The 19,351-nt window shown below is 33.5% G+C and overlaps 1 protein-coding gene across 1 annotated transcript in view; it reads left to right on the top strand.

Annotated features, from left to right (window-relative positions):
* The window catches only part of LOC130450066 (tribbles homolog 2), a 95,624-nt gene that overhangs the window by 15,223 nt on the left and 61,050 nt on the right, over positions 1 to 19,351 (top strand). Inside the window, exon 3 of the mRNA XM_056788238.1 lies at positions 6,440 to 6,729. Within this exon, the coding sequence (XP_056644216.1) occupies positions 6,440 to 6,729 (290 nt within the window). The remainder of the gene's footprint in view (positions 1 to 6,439; positions 6,730 to 19,351) is intronic.

The raw sequence follows: 19,351 nt of genomic DNA, 5'->3' as shown, positions 1-19,351 counted from the left end.
AAATATCGCGTTGTTTCTCCTATATAAACAGCATCAGAATTATTGCAAGCAACTTCAAGTGGTCCTTTATAGTTACCGTTTACTATTTATAATATTTGTTTATGTTTTTTTTTATATAATGTATTTATCATTTCCCCATTTTTTAAAGAAATATAATATCTAATACTTAGTATACATAAGTATTGATTGTATTAATATTTAATCCTATAAATCACGTTGCTCAATATCAATGATGTAACCGTATACAAGGTGAAGTACTTTTATTGTCTATTGACTCGATTACAAGGAGAATTTAGTGGTTCAGGAATAAACATGATTTCACCATATAATTCTATACGAGGACAACGCTGTAAGTGAATAATTTACCTGCAAAATCAATCTAATTAAATAATATGAATAAAAAATGACAATTAGTATGATGTACCTACGTTTTGTTCGAAATTGAGTCACAGTAAATTTTTTTACGTAACTGTAATTTTACTAATAATGAAATATTTCATGAATAAATTTGACGCCTACGTCTCTGATTGGAAAATTATTATTTTGAAATAGGTAAACATAATTAAACGCTACGCCCTGTGTGAATATATCGTAAATTCTTGAAATATCTAATTGTTAAGACAGCATGCAAATGTTTTCGTGAAGTGGCAATACCAGAATCGACACGAGTTTTCTGACATTTCCTTCGCTATTGTTTATATTTCTAATATCAAAAGGTGGCAAGGTTATTATTGCATACATCAATTATTTTATAGTTATAAATTAGGAGTTTCGAATCGACCAATATACAAATTGATTGGCAAATCAAAAATTTTACGTAATATTTAGTCTTATGTATTAAGACACACACATTTGAGAATTACTAATGTAACGTTTCGAGAATGTCACGTGAATGTTTTTTTTGCAATATTACTGATGGCTGGATATGATTCTAGGATGTCGAGAAACAAAAAAAATAGAGAAAAAGCAACTGAAATTTTTTTATTAGTTACGAGGTGTGATTTTATATAGATTGAGTTCACGAAATGTTAGAATTTTGCCGATTAAAATCGTTCATTAAGCTATTAAATTATACCGTTGGCCCATTATTCATAAACCACAAGAACCACATTTCTCCCTTGAGTGGAAAACAAAAATCTTTATTTCTCTAATAGCCTCGCTTAATTTAAATACACCTATCATTAATTCACCTTACGAATAAAGTACATAAACTTTATCTTCCACCCTCCTACCATCTTTTAACGCTATACTCATTTGTCACCCTTGAAAAGAACCATTATTAAAAGCCCCTGGGAAAATTTTCTTGCAGTTTCAGCAAACTCGTAGGGAGTCTTACAATAAAATAGGTAAATAACCCTTTGATTCACCCACCCTATCTTGTAAGAAGACTGCGTGAGCTTATATTATTATTTCGTATAATAAATACATTGGGGTGAGTAAATTATTTGTTAGCTTGGTAAAATGATTTTTTTTTGGATCTTTTATGAGGGAATACCGTGGGAGAGATAATAATGAAACACGCGATTTCGAAATATTTCCGAAAAATAATATTTCCAATACATTGCGCGATTCGAATCGTTAATCTAGTTCTTTTGTTCGATATATTCCACTCTGTATACTAATGTGAACTAAATCCACTTTTCTTGCGTAATTTTCGTTTCATTATAAATTCAATGGTATTGTGACATTTTCTCTGTTAGCTGCAACATATTCTTTTTTCTTTTTTTCAATTCACTCCTACTGACAATATAATTAATATTGAAATTTAAAATGCCTCTATAGATTTCTCGGAATAACGCCCGTTAAACGAAACGACCGAATAATTTCAAAAGCAAACTATGATCTAATAATACATTTGTTGTTACGTTATTTAGTATTAGTAAACCTTATATGGCAACATCTCGAGCCGTACCTAGCTACATAGGCGTGTAAATACAAATATTTATAAAGGATAATATCCTTACGAATTTAATTAGTTACATGTATCAATATTTGCAAATAGCTTTATTAATACGAGACTGGTCCAAGAGGTACCTTCCCCAACAAAGAAAATAAAAAAATTTTGGAACAAAATATTTTTATTTTTCAACGTAATCTCATTTTCCTTGCGATTACAATAAGTTCGATACCCGTTTTATAATAAGAATCGTCAAGACATCACCTGTTCGCTGTTGGAAAATCTTTAACCACCGAGCCAATTTTTCAAGTCTGGGAACAGAAAATCTGGTGAATCGGATGCATAAAGTACCAATTCAAACTTTAATTCTCTAAATTTGGCCATTGCAATAATGTGCGATGTAACATTTTCTTTTTAGCCAAATGCGGCCGTTTTTGCTTGATTTCTTCGGTCAAACGGTGCAATAAATCCTCATAATACACGTCGTTGACAGTTTTTCTTGTTTCAAGATAGTCAATGAAAATTATCCCGCATACATACCAAAAAGCCATGACCTTGCCTGTAGATGGAACGGTCTTTGCCTTCTTTGAAGCCAGTTCTACCTTTTCGATCAGTCAGTCCATTGTTTTGATTGTTTTTTTTTATTTCGGGTGTGAAGTGATGGACCCACGTTTCCTCCATGGTTATAAAACGGCTTTATTTCTGTGAAACATTGCCAAACACTCGATGGAAACAAACACTTTTTGAAATGCCTGCTATGTCTGCTAGCTTGCGCACTTTTAGTCGACGATCATCCAGCACCGCTTTGTTGATTCTATTAAAAATTTCTGGAGTCGTCACCCCATTTGGTCAATCACCGTGTGGCTGGTCTTAGCAGATCGTACGGCCTCGTTTAAACTCTACACCCCGACATATTACTGTTTATAACTAAGGACCATCCTCGTACAATAGAAAGAGGATTCTAATTGACTTTTCAGATTTTGACAGCACGATAAAACAGTTAGCTTCCGTCGTGTTTTTTTATGTCATTTGTCAAAATTTTACAGTAAATTGAGGATTAGTTTCAATTATTATAAGGGGTTTTCCAATAAGAGGTGTTATTTTGATATTCAAAGAAAAATGCCATTTTTTTGAGATAAATGATCGGATGTTTATTTCATTATAAAGAGTAAGGTATGCCGTTAATAATGGAACACAACATCAGCCAAATGGCCGCCACGACTGCGCTTACAGGACCATATCCTTTTCATGAAATTTTCCGTAACCAAATTGCAAAGCTGCTGCCCTATGTCCTCGATAGTCTCACGAATTCCATCTTTGAGGTCTTGAATCGATGCTGGACTGTTGGCGTAGACCTTATCTTTCGCGTGACCCCAAAGGAAAAAGTCGCAAGGTGTTAAATCACAAGATCTCGGTGGCCAATTGTGATCACCTCATCGAGAGATAACACGGCCCGGAAATTTTTCCCGTAAAAGATCGAGATGGTTTCGTTGCTTGTGTGGCACGTAGCGCCGTCTTGTTGAAAGTAAACGTTGTCCAAATCAATACCATCCAATTTAGGCCATACAAAATCATTAATCACCTCTCGATAGCGCAATCCATTCACCGTAACTGTTGCTCCAGCCTCATTTTCGAAAAAGTAAGGTCCAATTTTACAGCCAGACCATAAACCGCACCAAACAGTCTCGCGTTGAGGATGGAGAGGATTTTCAACAATAACTCTTGGGTTTTCCGAGCCCCAGATTCGACAATTTTGTTTATTGACGTAACCACCAAGGTGGAAATGGGCCTCATCAGTTAAGATGATTTTTCGATGAAATTCCGGATAATTTTCATGCATTTCAAGGACCTAATCAGCAAAGACACGACGTTGTTGATGATCGGCCGGCTTGAGTTCTTAAGTTAACTGAACTTTATAGGCCTTAAGATCCAAGATTTTATGCAAAATACGGGGTAATGACGTTTGTGGAATGGCTAATTCCAGAGAACGACGAGGAATCGACAAACCTGGGTTTTCTTCAACACTTTGGGCTACAGCAGTAATATTTCCAGTTGTTCTTGAGCGACGTGCACGGGTTTTATTCTTCACATCACTAACTTGTCCCAACAGCTCAAATTTTTCCACCAATTTCTGTATTGCGGTCCGTGAAGGTGCTTCACGTCGGCCCAAAAATGTTTTAGTTTTACGAACCGTCTCTGCCAAACTTTGACCATTTTTATAGTGACTTTTAATAATTTCAATGCGATTTTGAAGCGTGTATCGTTCCATTTTCATTAATGGCGTAGTATCTACTTGTCAAATGTCAAAAAATGACAGCCTCAAAAGTAACATTTACCGAAATAGCGGGCTGTTCAAAATAACACCTCTTATTGGAAAACCCATTATAAAGAAACTGTTTTTTTCTTCAACTTTCCACTTCTTACGTCTTTATAAATGTTTTTTTCTTGATAAATTTTAAAGCTAATTTTATATCAAAAGAGACTTGAAATCGAAAAAATTGAAAAATTCACTTTCACAATGTTATTTACATAGGACAGACACCTCAATATTGGAAAAATAGATTAAAAAGTCAACAAAACGATAAAAAAATAAAACTGCGTAATCAACTGTGAAATATAAAAAACACAAATTTTTTATATGGTTCACGTACACAAGAACGAGAAAGCTGTTAATAATAAATTTCGATGAAACTGTGAATAATTTGAGGGCTGCTATTTTTATAACAATAATCTAACAAAAATTGTTTAGTGTGATTGAAAATAGATTTTTATTTAGATATTCATGTGGTAGACGATCTATTGATTAATATAATTATGAAAATTGTCGATGTCAAATCATATTTTGATTAAGACTGCAATAGATTGAAAAAAGTCAGGATTTTATCTGTTTTTAAAAAAAAGTTCAATTAATAAGACCTAAAATCGAGACAATTTATTAACAAAACCATATAAAAATGGCTTGAAAAGAAATGAAAACAGTATAATTTTGTTTATATATTTATAAAAGTCAACGACCCATTTAGAGATGTCTGGTCAGACGCCCTGAGGCCCCTGAGGATAAAGAAATACTGCCAAGCGATGACGATGCTACAGAGACAAAGTGCACTGAAAATCGCTCCTACCGGACTGTCTCTCTGTATAGGGTGTCCTAGTTGCGGTGAGTATAATCCCCGTGGACCTCCGGTTTTCCACCGTAAGAAGATATACAGAAGCAGATCAGATATAACAAGGCAGGATGCGGCAACTATCGAACGCGCTAGAATCAGGTGAATAGACGCGACGACTAATAAAAGACTTTAGAGTGTGGATTGAAAGGAAATACGGAGAGATAAGTTCAGCGGTATCTTCACACAATGAGACAAGTACGAACACCCGAGTGTACATATTATGAAGACGACTCAGATGATGTTCCTTGTGTGAGGAGCTTAAAAGGGGAAGTAGAGAAGACTGTTGGGCCTAAACTCAGATAACATCGTCCAGGTGATGCTGCACAAGGTAAAATGGTGGTAACTGGCTGCTAGTTACACAGAAAGAATTCTTGGGCAAAACGTCCACCAGAAGGAATATCACCATAGTTTCTGGTTGGACAGAGATAACAGAAGATGGCGGTTTAGTGGGTAGGCTACGAGAGTTCCACATATCCATCAGCTCTCCTGGTGGAATCCGTTACTAGGATTCCGCATGTTTTTAATAAAAAATTTAGATTTATAATGAAAAATTCCGTACATCAAAAATGTACGTTTAAAAAAAAAGTCGTGATCATAATGAGTTTAATATTTATTCTTTTGCAGAAATTAACGCATGACTTATCAGCAAATACGTGTATCAAGTATGAATGCCGAACGGTAATAACTGTTTAATTGAATAAATAAAAAAGTTGGATCGGTGCAGATCGCATTAATATACGGTGTGCGGAGTAACCTTTACCTCAAGGTTTTTTTACTATTTTGATATCAAGGTGATTTTTCATATTTGATTTATTTGACCGAACAGGTGAATCTGGTTTGTTATATAAATATACCGAGATGTTATTCAATATCTGTTCAACGATGCATTAAAATATTTATACAAAAATAACAAATAACTTTTAATGTCATCGTCATATATATGAACAGATATGAAAATTAATTTTCTCGATAACATCGTAGCAACGAGTTATTTTTATTATTTATAAATTATAAATCAGTTAAAAAAATTATATTTTGATTTTTTGCGAAATAAAAAAATCTTGTTTGGACCAAATGGACCAAAATTTATCTGACTAGAAAGAAATATTTTTGCGTGTGCAAAAATAAAATTGGTCTATAAAAAACCTTGTAAAATCAGTCAAAACCACTCAAAACATTAGTATAAAAAAATCGTTTTTGATTTGCAAGATTTTGGCCTTCCTGTATATCCACATCTAGATTTAGCGACACTTCTGGATCTATTGACTCGAGTGCGTTGCTATCAAAATGCCATTTTATTTTGTTTTAAGTAAAATAATTTACTGTATTTTTTGATGACACCTCACTTGGTATTTGAATATTTTTTTTGTTACAGATTGTATCGAGAGAAAATCATTCTTTAGTATCGGCCCATTACAAATTAGATTTTCATCCGAGGATTTCTTCAATCCATGAATTGATAGCTAGGAATCGTTATTTATACCTGGTGTTTCCTAAGGCTCACGGCGATCTACATTCCTACGTAAGAACGAGGAAACGTCTACGAGAATCCGAAGCCAGAAGGTTATTCAAGCAAATCGCAGAAACCGTTCAAGTTTGTCACGAAAACGGAATTGTTCTTAGGGATTTGAAGCTGAGGAAATTTGTGTTTGCTGATCAACAACGGTGAGTTTTTTTTATTTGCTTACGTCTTATATTGGTACAACCTTTTTTATTTTCATATGAAGTTTGAGCCTCATATATCAATTAATGTGTGTTTGCCAGCTGTTTGTTCGCGATTCGGAAAGTTAAACAATGAGTTAGATTGAAATTTTGTGTTTCCTATAGAATTCCAGTTACATATCAATAAAAATGTTTCCAAAGTGTTTTGGGGAGTCTACTTTTTTCGCGTATGTAAAAATTTCAGTGGCACAAACAATTTAGTGACTCATGTGAGTCGTTCACTTCTGTTATCGTTGAAAACATGAAAAAGTTTAGGAGATGGTGTTCAAAAATCATCGTGTCGGTATTCGAGAGATAGTAGAGGCTCTCATTATCTCTTATTGATCGATTTGACATGTATGAAGCGTACTACTACTACTGATCGTACCAAAAAACCTGAATCTTGAGTAGAGGTTGCAAAAATATGCTTAACAACGTAGTTGAAGACCCCACATTAATCAAATCTTATTGACTGGTGATAAGACGTCGGTTTACGAACATGACGTCGAAACTGCTCAATAATCTAACCAATGATGCTACAAAAATGAGCCGAATCCGTTAAAACCGCGTCAAAATCGGTTAAAATTCAAGATTCGTTCGTTATCTTCGATTGCCGTGGTGTGGTTCACCATGAATTCGTTCCAGGGGGTCAGACGGTCAATAAAGAGTACTACCAAACCGTTTTAAAAAAAAATTTTTGGATTTTGGCCAAACACGAAACGGGAATCATCGCTCAGCTACCGTATTCGCCTGATTTGGCTTATTCTTCTTTCCAAAACTTAAAAATTTGATAACAAGGTATTTTCGATTGTATATTATAACTTTTTAACATATTAGGAACTTACTGCAAGTTAAAAAAACAAATTCTTACTTTGACACTATCTTTCACCGAATTTACTTTACTTTATTAACTAGAAACAAAAAACTCATCGAAACGTCCGAGGAACGTGCTGTTATTGAATTGATTATTTTACCTGCCAACCCCAACCTGCAACATGTAGAAAAGACATTTAACAGAAAAGCAAATGCTAAGGAATGCTACTAGGTGATACTAGTAGGTGAAGCTGCTACGAGTCAAAGTGTCATTAGACAACTTCGGCAAAGATATAAGACATAAGAAGACATTTGTATAAAGTCTCGAGCAGTCATAAATGCTCTGGGAGTGTACGAAGAGCTGTAGTTCTACGGTCTAAGATCGCGCAGCAAGGCTAGTTTTGTCTCGAGAACACAAAAACTGGACTAGAAATGAATGGTCAAGGATATTTATTGATGAATCAATGACTCCATCCACATAGTAGACGAGAAATATTATGGAGGTTTATAATGACTGTCCTGGTCCTCGCGACAAATGTTTAATAATCAATGGAGTAGTCGCCAGGACCTCCCGTAAGTGGGTCATCTTCTCATCACCAGCTAAACAACTTAAACCAATTTTTAATTATTGAAAATGATGGACACGAGTAACCTCCATTCAGTTTTTGTTGGTGTTAATCCTTATTTCGTGAAAAATTTTATAACAGCGCGAAACTCAAATTGAGAAATTTTTCAAAACAACTTTAGTGAGTGGTCGTTCCAGCTCAACTATAATAAAATAGATGAAAGCAGCAAGTTGAAACTTTGTGTAAAGCTTGTTGAGACTTGTCGCTGACGGGTGCATTAAAAATTTGACGAAAGCACTCTATTTATTATATGAGACCAAAAACTCATGGATTGGACTAAGTATATCTAAAAACAAACTCATGTAGGTATTTCCCTTTGTTCTGCCAAAGTCATCACACAAATAGACGAGTTGATGATATCAGTTGACATTGGTTTCGAATGTTTCAGACACTCCCGGAATTTATAGACATACTTGGCAACGTTGCATGTTATTTTCCCAATAATACTATTGTTTATGACCCTAGAAATCTTCAATAAAAGATGATATATTATTCTTGAGGCTTGATACGTTTCTCAATGTATTTCTTTTCAAGGATTATTACGATGTTTTTCTACTTTATCTATACGATTTCTATTCTATACACTACACTTATCTAATCAATTATATAATTCACTTATCACTATCACTTAAGTAAATTATTTCTTTCTATTTCGGTCTGTCCACTACGACTATTTATTATAAAGTAACTAAACTGCGCTATACAAACTCCTTATATATCCTAAAAGAAATTCTCCAAAGTTCTAGAAAACAAAACAAACAAAACAAATGAATAAATAGACCTAGAAAAAAGTGCAAAAGAAACAATGTAAATAAACCACCTGCTGTAATAGAAACTTACATCAATAAAAACAAACATCATAGGCGCCGCGCCTTCGCAGAACTTTGGAATTCCATTAAAGACAGACAGGACCGGCTCTAGGGCGGAGACGAGTACTACTTTTTTTCTAGTTTGTGACATAATTCGAATTGATTGTACGCCCCATGAGCATTCAAAGAAAAACTGAAAAAAAAACGGGCTTGTTTTTAAAAATATCGATATGTGTGTTTAACACAAACGATTAAATATTAAAATTTCATTTTTCCTTTCAAAAATTTCATCAATAAAACTAAACAAATTTCGGTTGGATAATCTCCTCGGAGCAATTTAATCTTTTAGTTTCATGTTCCAATCTCAATACATTTACTATTACAAAATCAAGTGTACACACTTGACGCATGTAATGCAACGTAATATATTGCGGCAAAACTCTTTGAGAAACACAATTTCCCAACGCCAAGAGAGAAAAAGAAACAGAAACAGAACGAGACAAGACTGGTATCGAAAGAACAAGCGGTTATTGGGAAATCGATAATGATAGGCGAGTCAAATATAAACAGGAATGTATTAAGCCTGAAACAAATTATTTTGCGGTGAATTTTTCATTTATCCCGAATTGTTTCGGGCTTTAAACTCGCAACGGATTTGTACTAGGTATTAATTAATAAAAGTGTTGGGTTAACAAAATATTTGTGTTATTGAATCAGTGGCCGTTCAATTATGATTAACCACAATAAATATTATTGTTGACAAATAACTTTTTGTTATTCTGAAATTTTTCAAGAGAACGCAAGCCATTAAATTCCAGGTATGTAGCTTAAATTATAAAAAATTAGTTTTTGTACGCCATTATAAACTAAATTATAGTTAATCTAATTGAAAAGTGAATTTTTCACAATGTAAAAAAATCGAGTCAAAAGATTTTCTTGTATGCTCCGCTACTGGTTCTGGCAAGGATAATCGTGCAAATTTATGAAATTATTGTATTATTATCGATCATTAATAAATGTGTAGACTTTTGAATTAATCCAACGTTTAGATTTAGAAATATTTTTTGATTTATTGTTATAATTGCTCCAATTAAAATTTTCTCCTTCATATAAGAAATACACTTGAACTCACCATTTTCTTAAAATTCTTCTCCCTACACCAGGAGCATTTCGGATCGTCCATGATACCTAAATCATGGAGATGGGATCTTCGATGATCGTGTCCGCTTAGAAGGCTGGTTACCAGTTGTATTTATGCCTTTTTAAGTGGAGCAGTAATAGCTAAACCAAGAATCATTTCTGGTTTCTCCATTGGTTGATTTTTCTGGTCTCAATTTGGCGAGCGAATCAGGCTCGTCGTACCTCTTATTATTTGAATGTCAACGGGCATCCAAACGAACCAGACGTGGCAGCCATTTTATGATTGAGATCTCTATGGCGTCGACTTAGTATCCAGTATTCATCCAGGTAGTTTCATTATTGCTCGATGGAATCGGTTATCATCCATCAAAACTTTTCGACGTTCATTTGCAACCTGCATATGGATTTGTACATTTGCACTTGGCCAGTAACTCGTACAGCGTACGTATCGTTGAGTTTATATGTTGGGTTCAACCATCAAGGTGTAGGTATATCTAGTGAAGGATCCTCGATGGAAAGACTATGTATAATCTTTTTTATTTTGGTACCCAGTGCAATTTTGTTTTGTTGTTGTTATTGCGACTTCTGATGAAAAGGAGGAACTCGTTATTTTGGATTAATCTTCAGCACTAGAAATTATGGTTCAACGTCAATCATGCAAATATCACGCATTTATTAAAATAATGAATTTAGGTTTGGGTAATATGGTGGCCACTCCTAAATATTCACATTTTGGCTTGAAATTAATAATTTTGTGTAACCTTAGCATTTATTCCTCTGATGATATAACTACCAAAGGGCGTAGTAAAATGTAAAAACTCCTTTTCAAGTACTGTCTTTTACTCACTAATTGTCTAAGAAAAAAAATGGAGTACCATGATATGAATGAAATTGAACAAAAAGATGCCGTTCGTTTTCATAGCAAATGTGTACCATTGTAAACTGGAATCTTTTCTTCGCGTCTAGTATTTTGAGGTGGTCTTTTTGTACCGTTAAAAATAATTTGTTGAGGCATTATGATTTCATTCTACTTTATGTGAAAATCCCAAATGATACGAATAAGTAGCTCGATCATGTACCAACAATTTCTTCCTTGAATCTACAATTAACTTTCGAGAAGCAACTTCTTACACTAAACAAGGTTTTGAAGCTTTACGATATTTAAAGGGTTTTTACCCTTCTTTGGCAGGTTTTGATACGGAAATAAAGACAAGCACTCTTACCTTACTTTGTGACAAAAAATTAAATTGAAAATATAATTAGAAAAACTACGCGTTCTGTCTATGATGTTTACGTATTGAATTTCTTCTTAGTACCGCTAGTACTAATTGTGACTCGTCCTTTCTCTTTCGACTTTCATTTCATTCTTCATAACGGATAGTAGATTAAGTTATTAATTCTCTAATGATCGGTAAGTCCCGTACTGCTTCGATGTGATGCAATTTTTTTGAATAATACTGCACTAAGAACTTGGCCAGCGGCCATAAAAAATTTAATCTCCGCAACTAAACGCTGTCAAAAATTTTAACTGGAGGTCAAGTTTAAAGGTTACTTACTTTATGTATTTGAATAATTGGTGGGTGGATGTACTGAGGTTATCTACTAATAAACAAAAATGACATGTCCAACTTTAATTCGGTCGTAGAATTTCAAAATATCTACTATCGTATTCATTAGATGGTAAATTAATTATGTCTGCAGCGATTAACAAAGAAATATATAATATTTGTACGTAAAAATATTAAAAAATGAAATAAATTGTTGTTGAATATTATCTTTTCACTATTTATTAATTAAAGGGAGAAAATTAAGGACATACTGCAAAATAGGGAAAGTTAGAGGTAACATGTACAGGGTTTTTTTTCACTAGGAAATGATAAATATATATCTTTATTATAAATAGCTATAAAAAAAATTATTTTGAATAATTATTTTTGAACCAAGGACGAACAACTGTTTATTATAATCGAGTCTGCAAATTCATAACCAAGGTACAGCTGGCGCTAACAAGCAGGCGAGATATAAGACTTTTTTTTAGCAAGGTCCACATTTTTCTATCGATCTCTACACTATGTTGCATTTTTTTCTATCGAAGAATTTGTTTTCTCTCCAGATTCAGATGCTCTAGCAGTACTTCTGAGTAATTTACTAAATTAAAACTTCAATGTATTGATGATTATTCAGGATTTCATTTTTCTGTACTACTCTCGAGTTATTCGATATCTCCTTCATATTATAGTTTTCAGTTTCTTCAGTACAAGGTACATTCAATATTTCATAAATACGCGCGGCACTCATACCAAATTAAGAAACGAAAAATAATGTTTACACCCCGTATAAAATTCGGTAAACATCTAATAAACCGTCAGTCCACGTGGACTCATTATCTCCACAGTTTAAACCAAACTCCCTTTTACATTTTACTCGTCTATTTACGTTTTATAATTTGATATTCATTTTAACGAATAATTTCTAGTATAAGATATTCGTATTTTTTAAAGTATTTATAAAAATAATAAATTTATAAAATGAGGTATGGTAGATTAAACAAAATTGTCGGCAAAGGTTTTTAAATAAGTTTTTATAATCTGCAATTGATATTGGAAGAACTATAATTCGTGTTTAATAGCTATTTAGATATAGATATTCAGATTAATAGCACCAAGCAATAAAACACATCATACTGTCACTTTTTGCAAGTAAAACATTAATTTTTTCGAAGAATCACTTTATATAATGAAACTATTTGTGAATCATTAACTTAATCGTGACCATTTGAACAAAAATAAATAGTAATTCCAAAATACGGCGTGTACGGTGCTCAATTATAATTCCAGGCCCCTAATGCTTATTTTGTGTATACTCTGATTCGTTATATTTTATATAGATATGATTGGGACAATCCTCTATTTGTACAATAAAATTTTCCTTGCTGCAAAATTTACGGGGAACCCGATACAAAAAACGAAACGATTATAGCATGAAGATTTCTGAAATTACAATTCTAATCATTCAGCAAAATAGATAGGCGATGTGGCAATAATTCAGCTACAACAGTCTGTTGTTATATTCTTTAGAGGTATACCGGAAACCAGCTGTGGGAAACAGGATGTCAAAACATATTTTCATATTAGTAATTGATGTAAGCGTAGAATAAAATCGAATCCCACACTTTTTACTTGAATAGTAGAATACCAGCATAGTAGAGAAGATTTGTTTACTGAAAATATTGCGTTAAAAAGTTATTGATGACTGTTATATACTGATTTTTGGTCTACCTTTGCTTTGCTGCATCACTTACATGTTCTAATTTGTTGTTGTAATTGTTTTTGCTCTATTCTGCTTACGAGGATGCTCCCAGAACTACACGGCTTGACCTAAAAACGGTGGTAGTACACTGTCTATATAAAGAATAAGTTTCAAGCTTGAAAACGCCACGTTGTTTGGTATTTGTTTGACAACCATCAATAGTGAAGGTTTTCAGTGAATTCGTAAACATGGAAAAAACTATGGGTAAGACTGTTCTTCGATTATCAACTGTAGAGTTTAAACTAGACTGTACGAAGACCAGCATCGTAGTGATCGACCAAATGAGGTGACGACACCAGAAAGTGCGGTATTATTGCTAATAACAATCATCATCAATATTTCAATCCTCACTTGAGGTTGAAGAAAGAAAAAACTATGATAACTTCAAATGATAAAAATGACAAAAAACACTCTGAAGCGATAAAAATATAGTGTATATTTGAGGGGCTTATATCACTAATAAAAACTGTTTAATATATGTAATATGTTTGATTATATCGCTAGTAAACTGAATCCCTAAGTTTCCTCAATTTTTGGAGGATCAAAAATATTTGGGGAGCTTCGTCATGTAACAATTTAATGATATTGTGCGTATAATAAAAAGCCGTGAGCAGCAGAACTCCATCACGAAAGTCGAAGTTTTCGTCGAATGAAGAATTTAACTAATACACAAACAAATCTTTCCACAAAATGAATTTCTTGGAAATGATATTAATTCTCAATCTTATTTCTTTATATTGAAAATTTGCCATTCCTCAATAACTTTTCATTTCACAAGTTAACTTTCTCTCTCGAATGAAAATTCTTAATTTCAATAGACCCGGTGGTCTCGAACCCTCTTGTTCAATTCCAATTGACAACAAAGAAAAAATTGTCATAATGACAAGAAATTTAGAAAATGGGGAGTAAAAAAAATCACCCTAGCAACGATCATACTCGTATTATTCATTAAATAGGAGGCGGTCCAGTTCAACAATTACAACGATCAAAATAATTTCGGGCGTTTTGTGCTAGAAGAACTGAAGAAGAAAACTTTGAACTCGAGAAAGACAATTCTTCAACATCACCCCTACTTGAATGCGAAGTTCGAATCCTCTAGTTAAACTTTTTCTGGCCAAAAAATAAGAAAATATAACAAAAATGACCATAAAATGGAGAGGGGTGGAGTTAGAAAGTTTCGACCTTAGACAGGAAATCATCTCGCAACTAATTGAGCCTACATGTGAAATTTCATATTTCAGTCGCTTTTCGTTTGACCTGCAGAGGTGAGCAAAGGTCAAAAACCACTTTTTTGCACTGCGACCCCTCGAAATAAATATTCATTTGTTTTTAACCAAACTCTAATAACATCAATCCGCCGCCAAAAAAGCCATGTATGCTAATTTTGAACCAAATATGTCTCAAAAGTCTCAAAATATGGGAAAAATGATGTGCCCCCCATTTTTCTTTTAGTCATGTCTACCGTCTAATTTTTCCTTGAAAAATTCGACTAAAAAGAACTTTTGTACACGTTGAAATATGAACTAGATAAATGATAATTTGATGAAGTAATAAATTTATGTTGTTTAAAAATTGAAATTGCATCAAAATGTACACCTGGATTAGGGAAGAATTAAGCAAGATTTTGAAATGTAGAAACAAGTTATAAATAAAACAGTAATTGCCTCATTTTCGAATTGGTGGCTGTGATATTAGCAAATACGTTTGGCTAGGTAGTTAGACGAGATTTTATATTTATCTTGTGTTATTGCAAAATTACGTACCTAGAATAAACGTACTGAGTGAAAAAGAATTATTTGTATCGACGTGTTTTCCACTACGATTAGTGTGATTCGATATATTGATCATATTTTACGAAACTATTTGTATAAAGATTTGAAAATTGTACGGAGTCGACGTTACGGGGGCGTAACGTGTCCTGTATCAAAATTTTTCGAGGGGGCCCTTCAACTTAATTGTAAAAGCCCAAATGGAGGGTAAATTTTTCACAAGGAAACAAAAGCACTGGTATTAAATAATATAAAACATTTATTATTTGTGAAAATAAAAGGTAATACAAGTGGCCAGGGGTCTCCAATTGAACCACAACCGATCTAGATCGAGGTTGCCATTATTAATTTAATTTACTTATTACTTACAAAAGGAGCTATTTAGTGAAACAATTGAAATCAATAAATAAAACTCTTTCTCCTTTTCTCCGCAAATTTTTTAATTGAATCATCTATAGCAGACAATTTCGGTTGTTTGGCTTCTATAGATACGAGGGTAATTCGATTATATATCCGGAATTTGGCTATAAAAAATTCAATTATCTTTTTCGTATATTCAGTATTGGTTTTAGGATGATTTTGTTAATAAGATACTTATGAACAAAATCATCCTAAAACCAATATGGCCATATGGTATAGAGTTATGAGGTTGCAGTGGTTTATAAGCAACCACGCATTACACACAGACCTCGCTATTGCAACCATCAATGAAGTTATTCATACATCAGCGATAAGAAACAAAAAACGCAACGAAAACCACCAAAATCTACTAATATCCAAGCTTTACACTGATCCACTAACCTTATAGATCCATCATACTCTGTATTTTTTGAGATTAAATTTACAAAAAAAGCCCATTCGAATGAACATTTTGGAGGCCTTATGACGCGATTTAACTGAAACGAGTCATGAATAGAATTTTTTCATTAAAAGTAGTTATACAACAAATAATTTTCTAAAACAAAATTCATCCATATGCGTTTCCGTTTGTTAATGACGGATAAGCAGATAGAAGATATATATTTAATATGTTATTTTTGTTGTTTCAATTTAGTTAACTTCCTTTCAAAAATAATAATTCCTCTCATCTTTCATCCAGAGTATTTTCTATTTATTCGTAAACACTTAAATGTTTGATATCATTTGTTGATTATCCAAAACTAATGAATGCTCCTTTAAATTCCATTGCTGTCAGTACAGAGTAATTCATATGTTTTCAAAAATTGATTGCTTCTGTATATTTAGTAACAGTAGAAGTAGCAGTTAGTAGCAACTAAATAGTTTAAACAAGGATTCAAATTGCAATATCAAACAAAGCGTATCGTTCAAATTGATAACTCGTCAACCTTAGCAATTTAATGTATGTGCTGGGGTAAGAATCACCTCTCAAGTGAAAAAAATGCCGATTTGCGATGTAATGGTTTTTGTTTCTTTCCACATTATATTTTATTTTTCAGTATAACAATTGTACGCAGAAAAAATTATTATTCATTTTTCAATAAAAACAAATAACAAAACAACGAAAAACTTTTAGGACATTTTAGTAAAAATTGATGCATCAAAAAGTGTCCCTTTCAATGGACCGAATAAATAATGGTGACAAATCGGGACTATAAAGAGGGTGTTTCAGTGTTTCTTAACCTAATTCGTTCAAGGTTTCCAGCGTTTTGATTTTTAGATCAGTTTCGTCTTTTTTACTGTAATACTGCCCATCTACAGTTGGTTGTTCAGTGCAAAAATCAACCACAATTACTCCCCTCATGTCGGTATAAACACCTTCACCGCTGACAGTGTAACTTCGCTTTTACTGGCGCCTTTGTTTGTCTTCCTACACTCTCGGGCATATAGTGGTGTACCCAATTCACGTCCGTGCCCCCACCACCACCACCGTTGCAAACTTCGCTGCGTGTGAATTTCTGCTCAAAATTCAGATGACTTGGCACTCATTTGGCTGAAATGATGCGGTACCGTTCGCAATTCCTCAGCCATATCGCGTACAGTACTACGTAGGTCTCCCAAACTGAATTTTTCTACAACGCTGACGGTCTCATCGGTAACACTTGTTCTGGGGAGTCGCGCCTTTTTCAGAAAGCGGAACACCATTCATACACTCAAGTCTTGGAGAGCGACTCATTCCGAATTGCTCGAAGAATTTTCAATAAATTTCCGCGGATTTAACATTATCTTTGACCAAAAACGAATAATAATGAAGCGTAGCGCACCAGTACATTCTTCTCACTATAATATTTCAAATTCTAGTTTATATTTGAGCCACCCTCGTAATAGGGACAAATCTGGAAGCCGTTCTTGTCTCATAGAGGTCCTTAAATAACGAGTCCTTAGATAGGTTGTTATCTGCAAGACAATTGCATTTTACGAAATGCATTTTCTGAAATCTTTCGGGATTCAAGCATGTTTTGGTTTGTTGTAAAATAAAGGGATTTACTATTAATATCAACAACTGAATTCATTCCAATTAAACAAAAAAAAACAAATTCATATTGTATATTTCAACTTCAATTGCATATCTGATACGCAACCGTAGTATTGATAAAAATAAAAACCACGTCTTAAGCTCCTGAATATCTAATATGAGATATATATAATATATTAGTCCAAATTCAATTGTGATTGCTTAATTTCATTTGAAACGTGTCGCTATAAAGATGATTCTAATCTTTGAAAAAATTATAAAACTCTTCCTGTCTATTGACGTTATTAAATTGTTTTTATCTTATGAAGATTATCTTACGAAATGATATTAATTCGATTATCCTATTAATTTGTAAAACATATTCACGTAGGATTATTAAAATCAAATTAGTCGCAACACTTTCATCATATGTTGAAAAAAACTAGTTAGCTCGTACGACGAAATAGAAATGCTATGAGTGTTCTTAAAGGCGTTAATTTTCGTAGTAGCTTTAATATTCAAATTTGTGGTTTGGTTTACTCTTAAAGGTACAAAGATTGGCTTGCTTATGTGCAACTGGGGTCAAGAAATCTTTCCCAACAGCTGCACTAAAAGTGATTCTAAATCTCCCACGTTGCATTGAAAACATTTAGCTATGAGAAAAACTTCACTTCAATAATAAACTGTAAAAGCAAATGGTACCGAAACAATGTACAAAAAATGAACAGAAATTCCATTAAATAGTATGCGGATGGATCAAAAACACCAGACGGAACTAGTATAGGAGTGTACGGTCTCTGAAAGTCCAAGCATTTTTCAAACAGTGCAATTTAAAAATGTGTTCAGTTCAATCTAGAGAGGAACTATCGCAAACAGCAGATCATCATCCTGTACGATATTCAACCAACCATTAGAGCAAAGAGAAATGAAATAGCTGATAAGCTCGCTAAAGCTGGGGCAGACCTTCATGGAACCCGAACCCTTCTGTGGTATCAGCTACAGAACAATGGAAAAAGCACTGCAAAACAAGGTAGATAGACTCTTCTGGAAAACTATAACCAGAGTAGATCTGCTGAATGGATCAACATAAGTAAGAACAATCTACGAATACTAACAGGAGTTTTGTCGGGGCACTGTTGCCTCAACCGACACCTGAAGACGTGGCGTGTAGATTTTGTTGCACAGAGGACGAAACCTCTATCCACATTCTCTCGAATGGAAATCCAGAGCACTACAACTGGGATCGCTTGAAATAGAAGACGAAGATTTCTATCAATTGAAGTCTTCCCACATTCTAGACTTCTTAAAAGGAGTGGGATTGATGGATCAACTGAGTTCTCCAGAATCGCAGCAAAAAAAGAAATAGATCCCTTTGTGTCGCAGTGTATACGAAACTCACATTTGAACAAGTATGTAGAAATACTTAAACCTATGAATATTTCCATCTATGGGATATTAAGTACTACTCGATAATATTTGTAAGTTATTGCCTTAAACTATAAATAATTCAATAAGCACGTGATAGTAGTAAAATCATCTTTTATAATCATAATTGTTTGTTAGATTATTTGATTTGGTAAACCATCGTCAACATTAGTTTTTATACGCTAATTAATCATATTTAATTTGAATAGGAGAATAGGAAACAGAGTCTCATCCGAGTCATCCGACATTCAGAATAAATTAAAAGATTTCGCAACGATAACC

Source organism: Diorhabda sublineata, chromosome 11 (assembly GCF_026230105.1).
Source record: "Diorhabda sublineata isolate icDioSubl1.1 chromosome 11, icDioSubl1.1, whole genome shotgun sequence".
NCBI classification, from domain to species: Eukaryota; Metazoa; Arthropoda; class Insecta; order Coleoptera; family Chrysomelidae; genus Diorhabda; species Diorhabda sublineata.
Note: the sequence above shows the minus strand (reverse complement) of the source record. Positions and strands in the feature narration are given on the sequence as shown.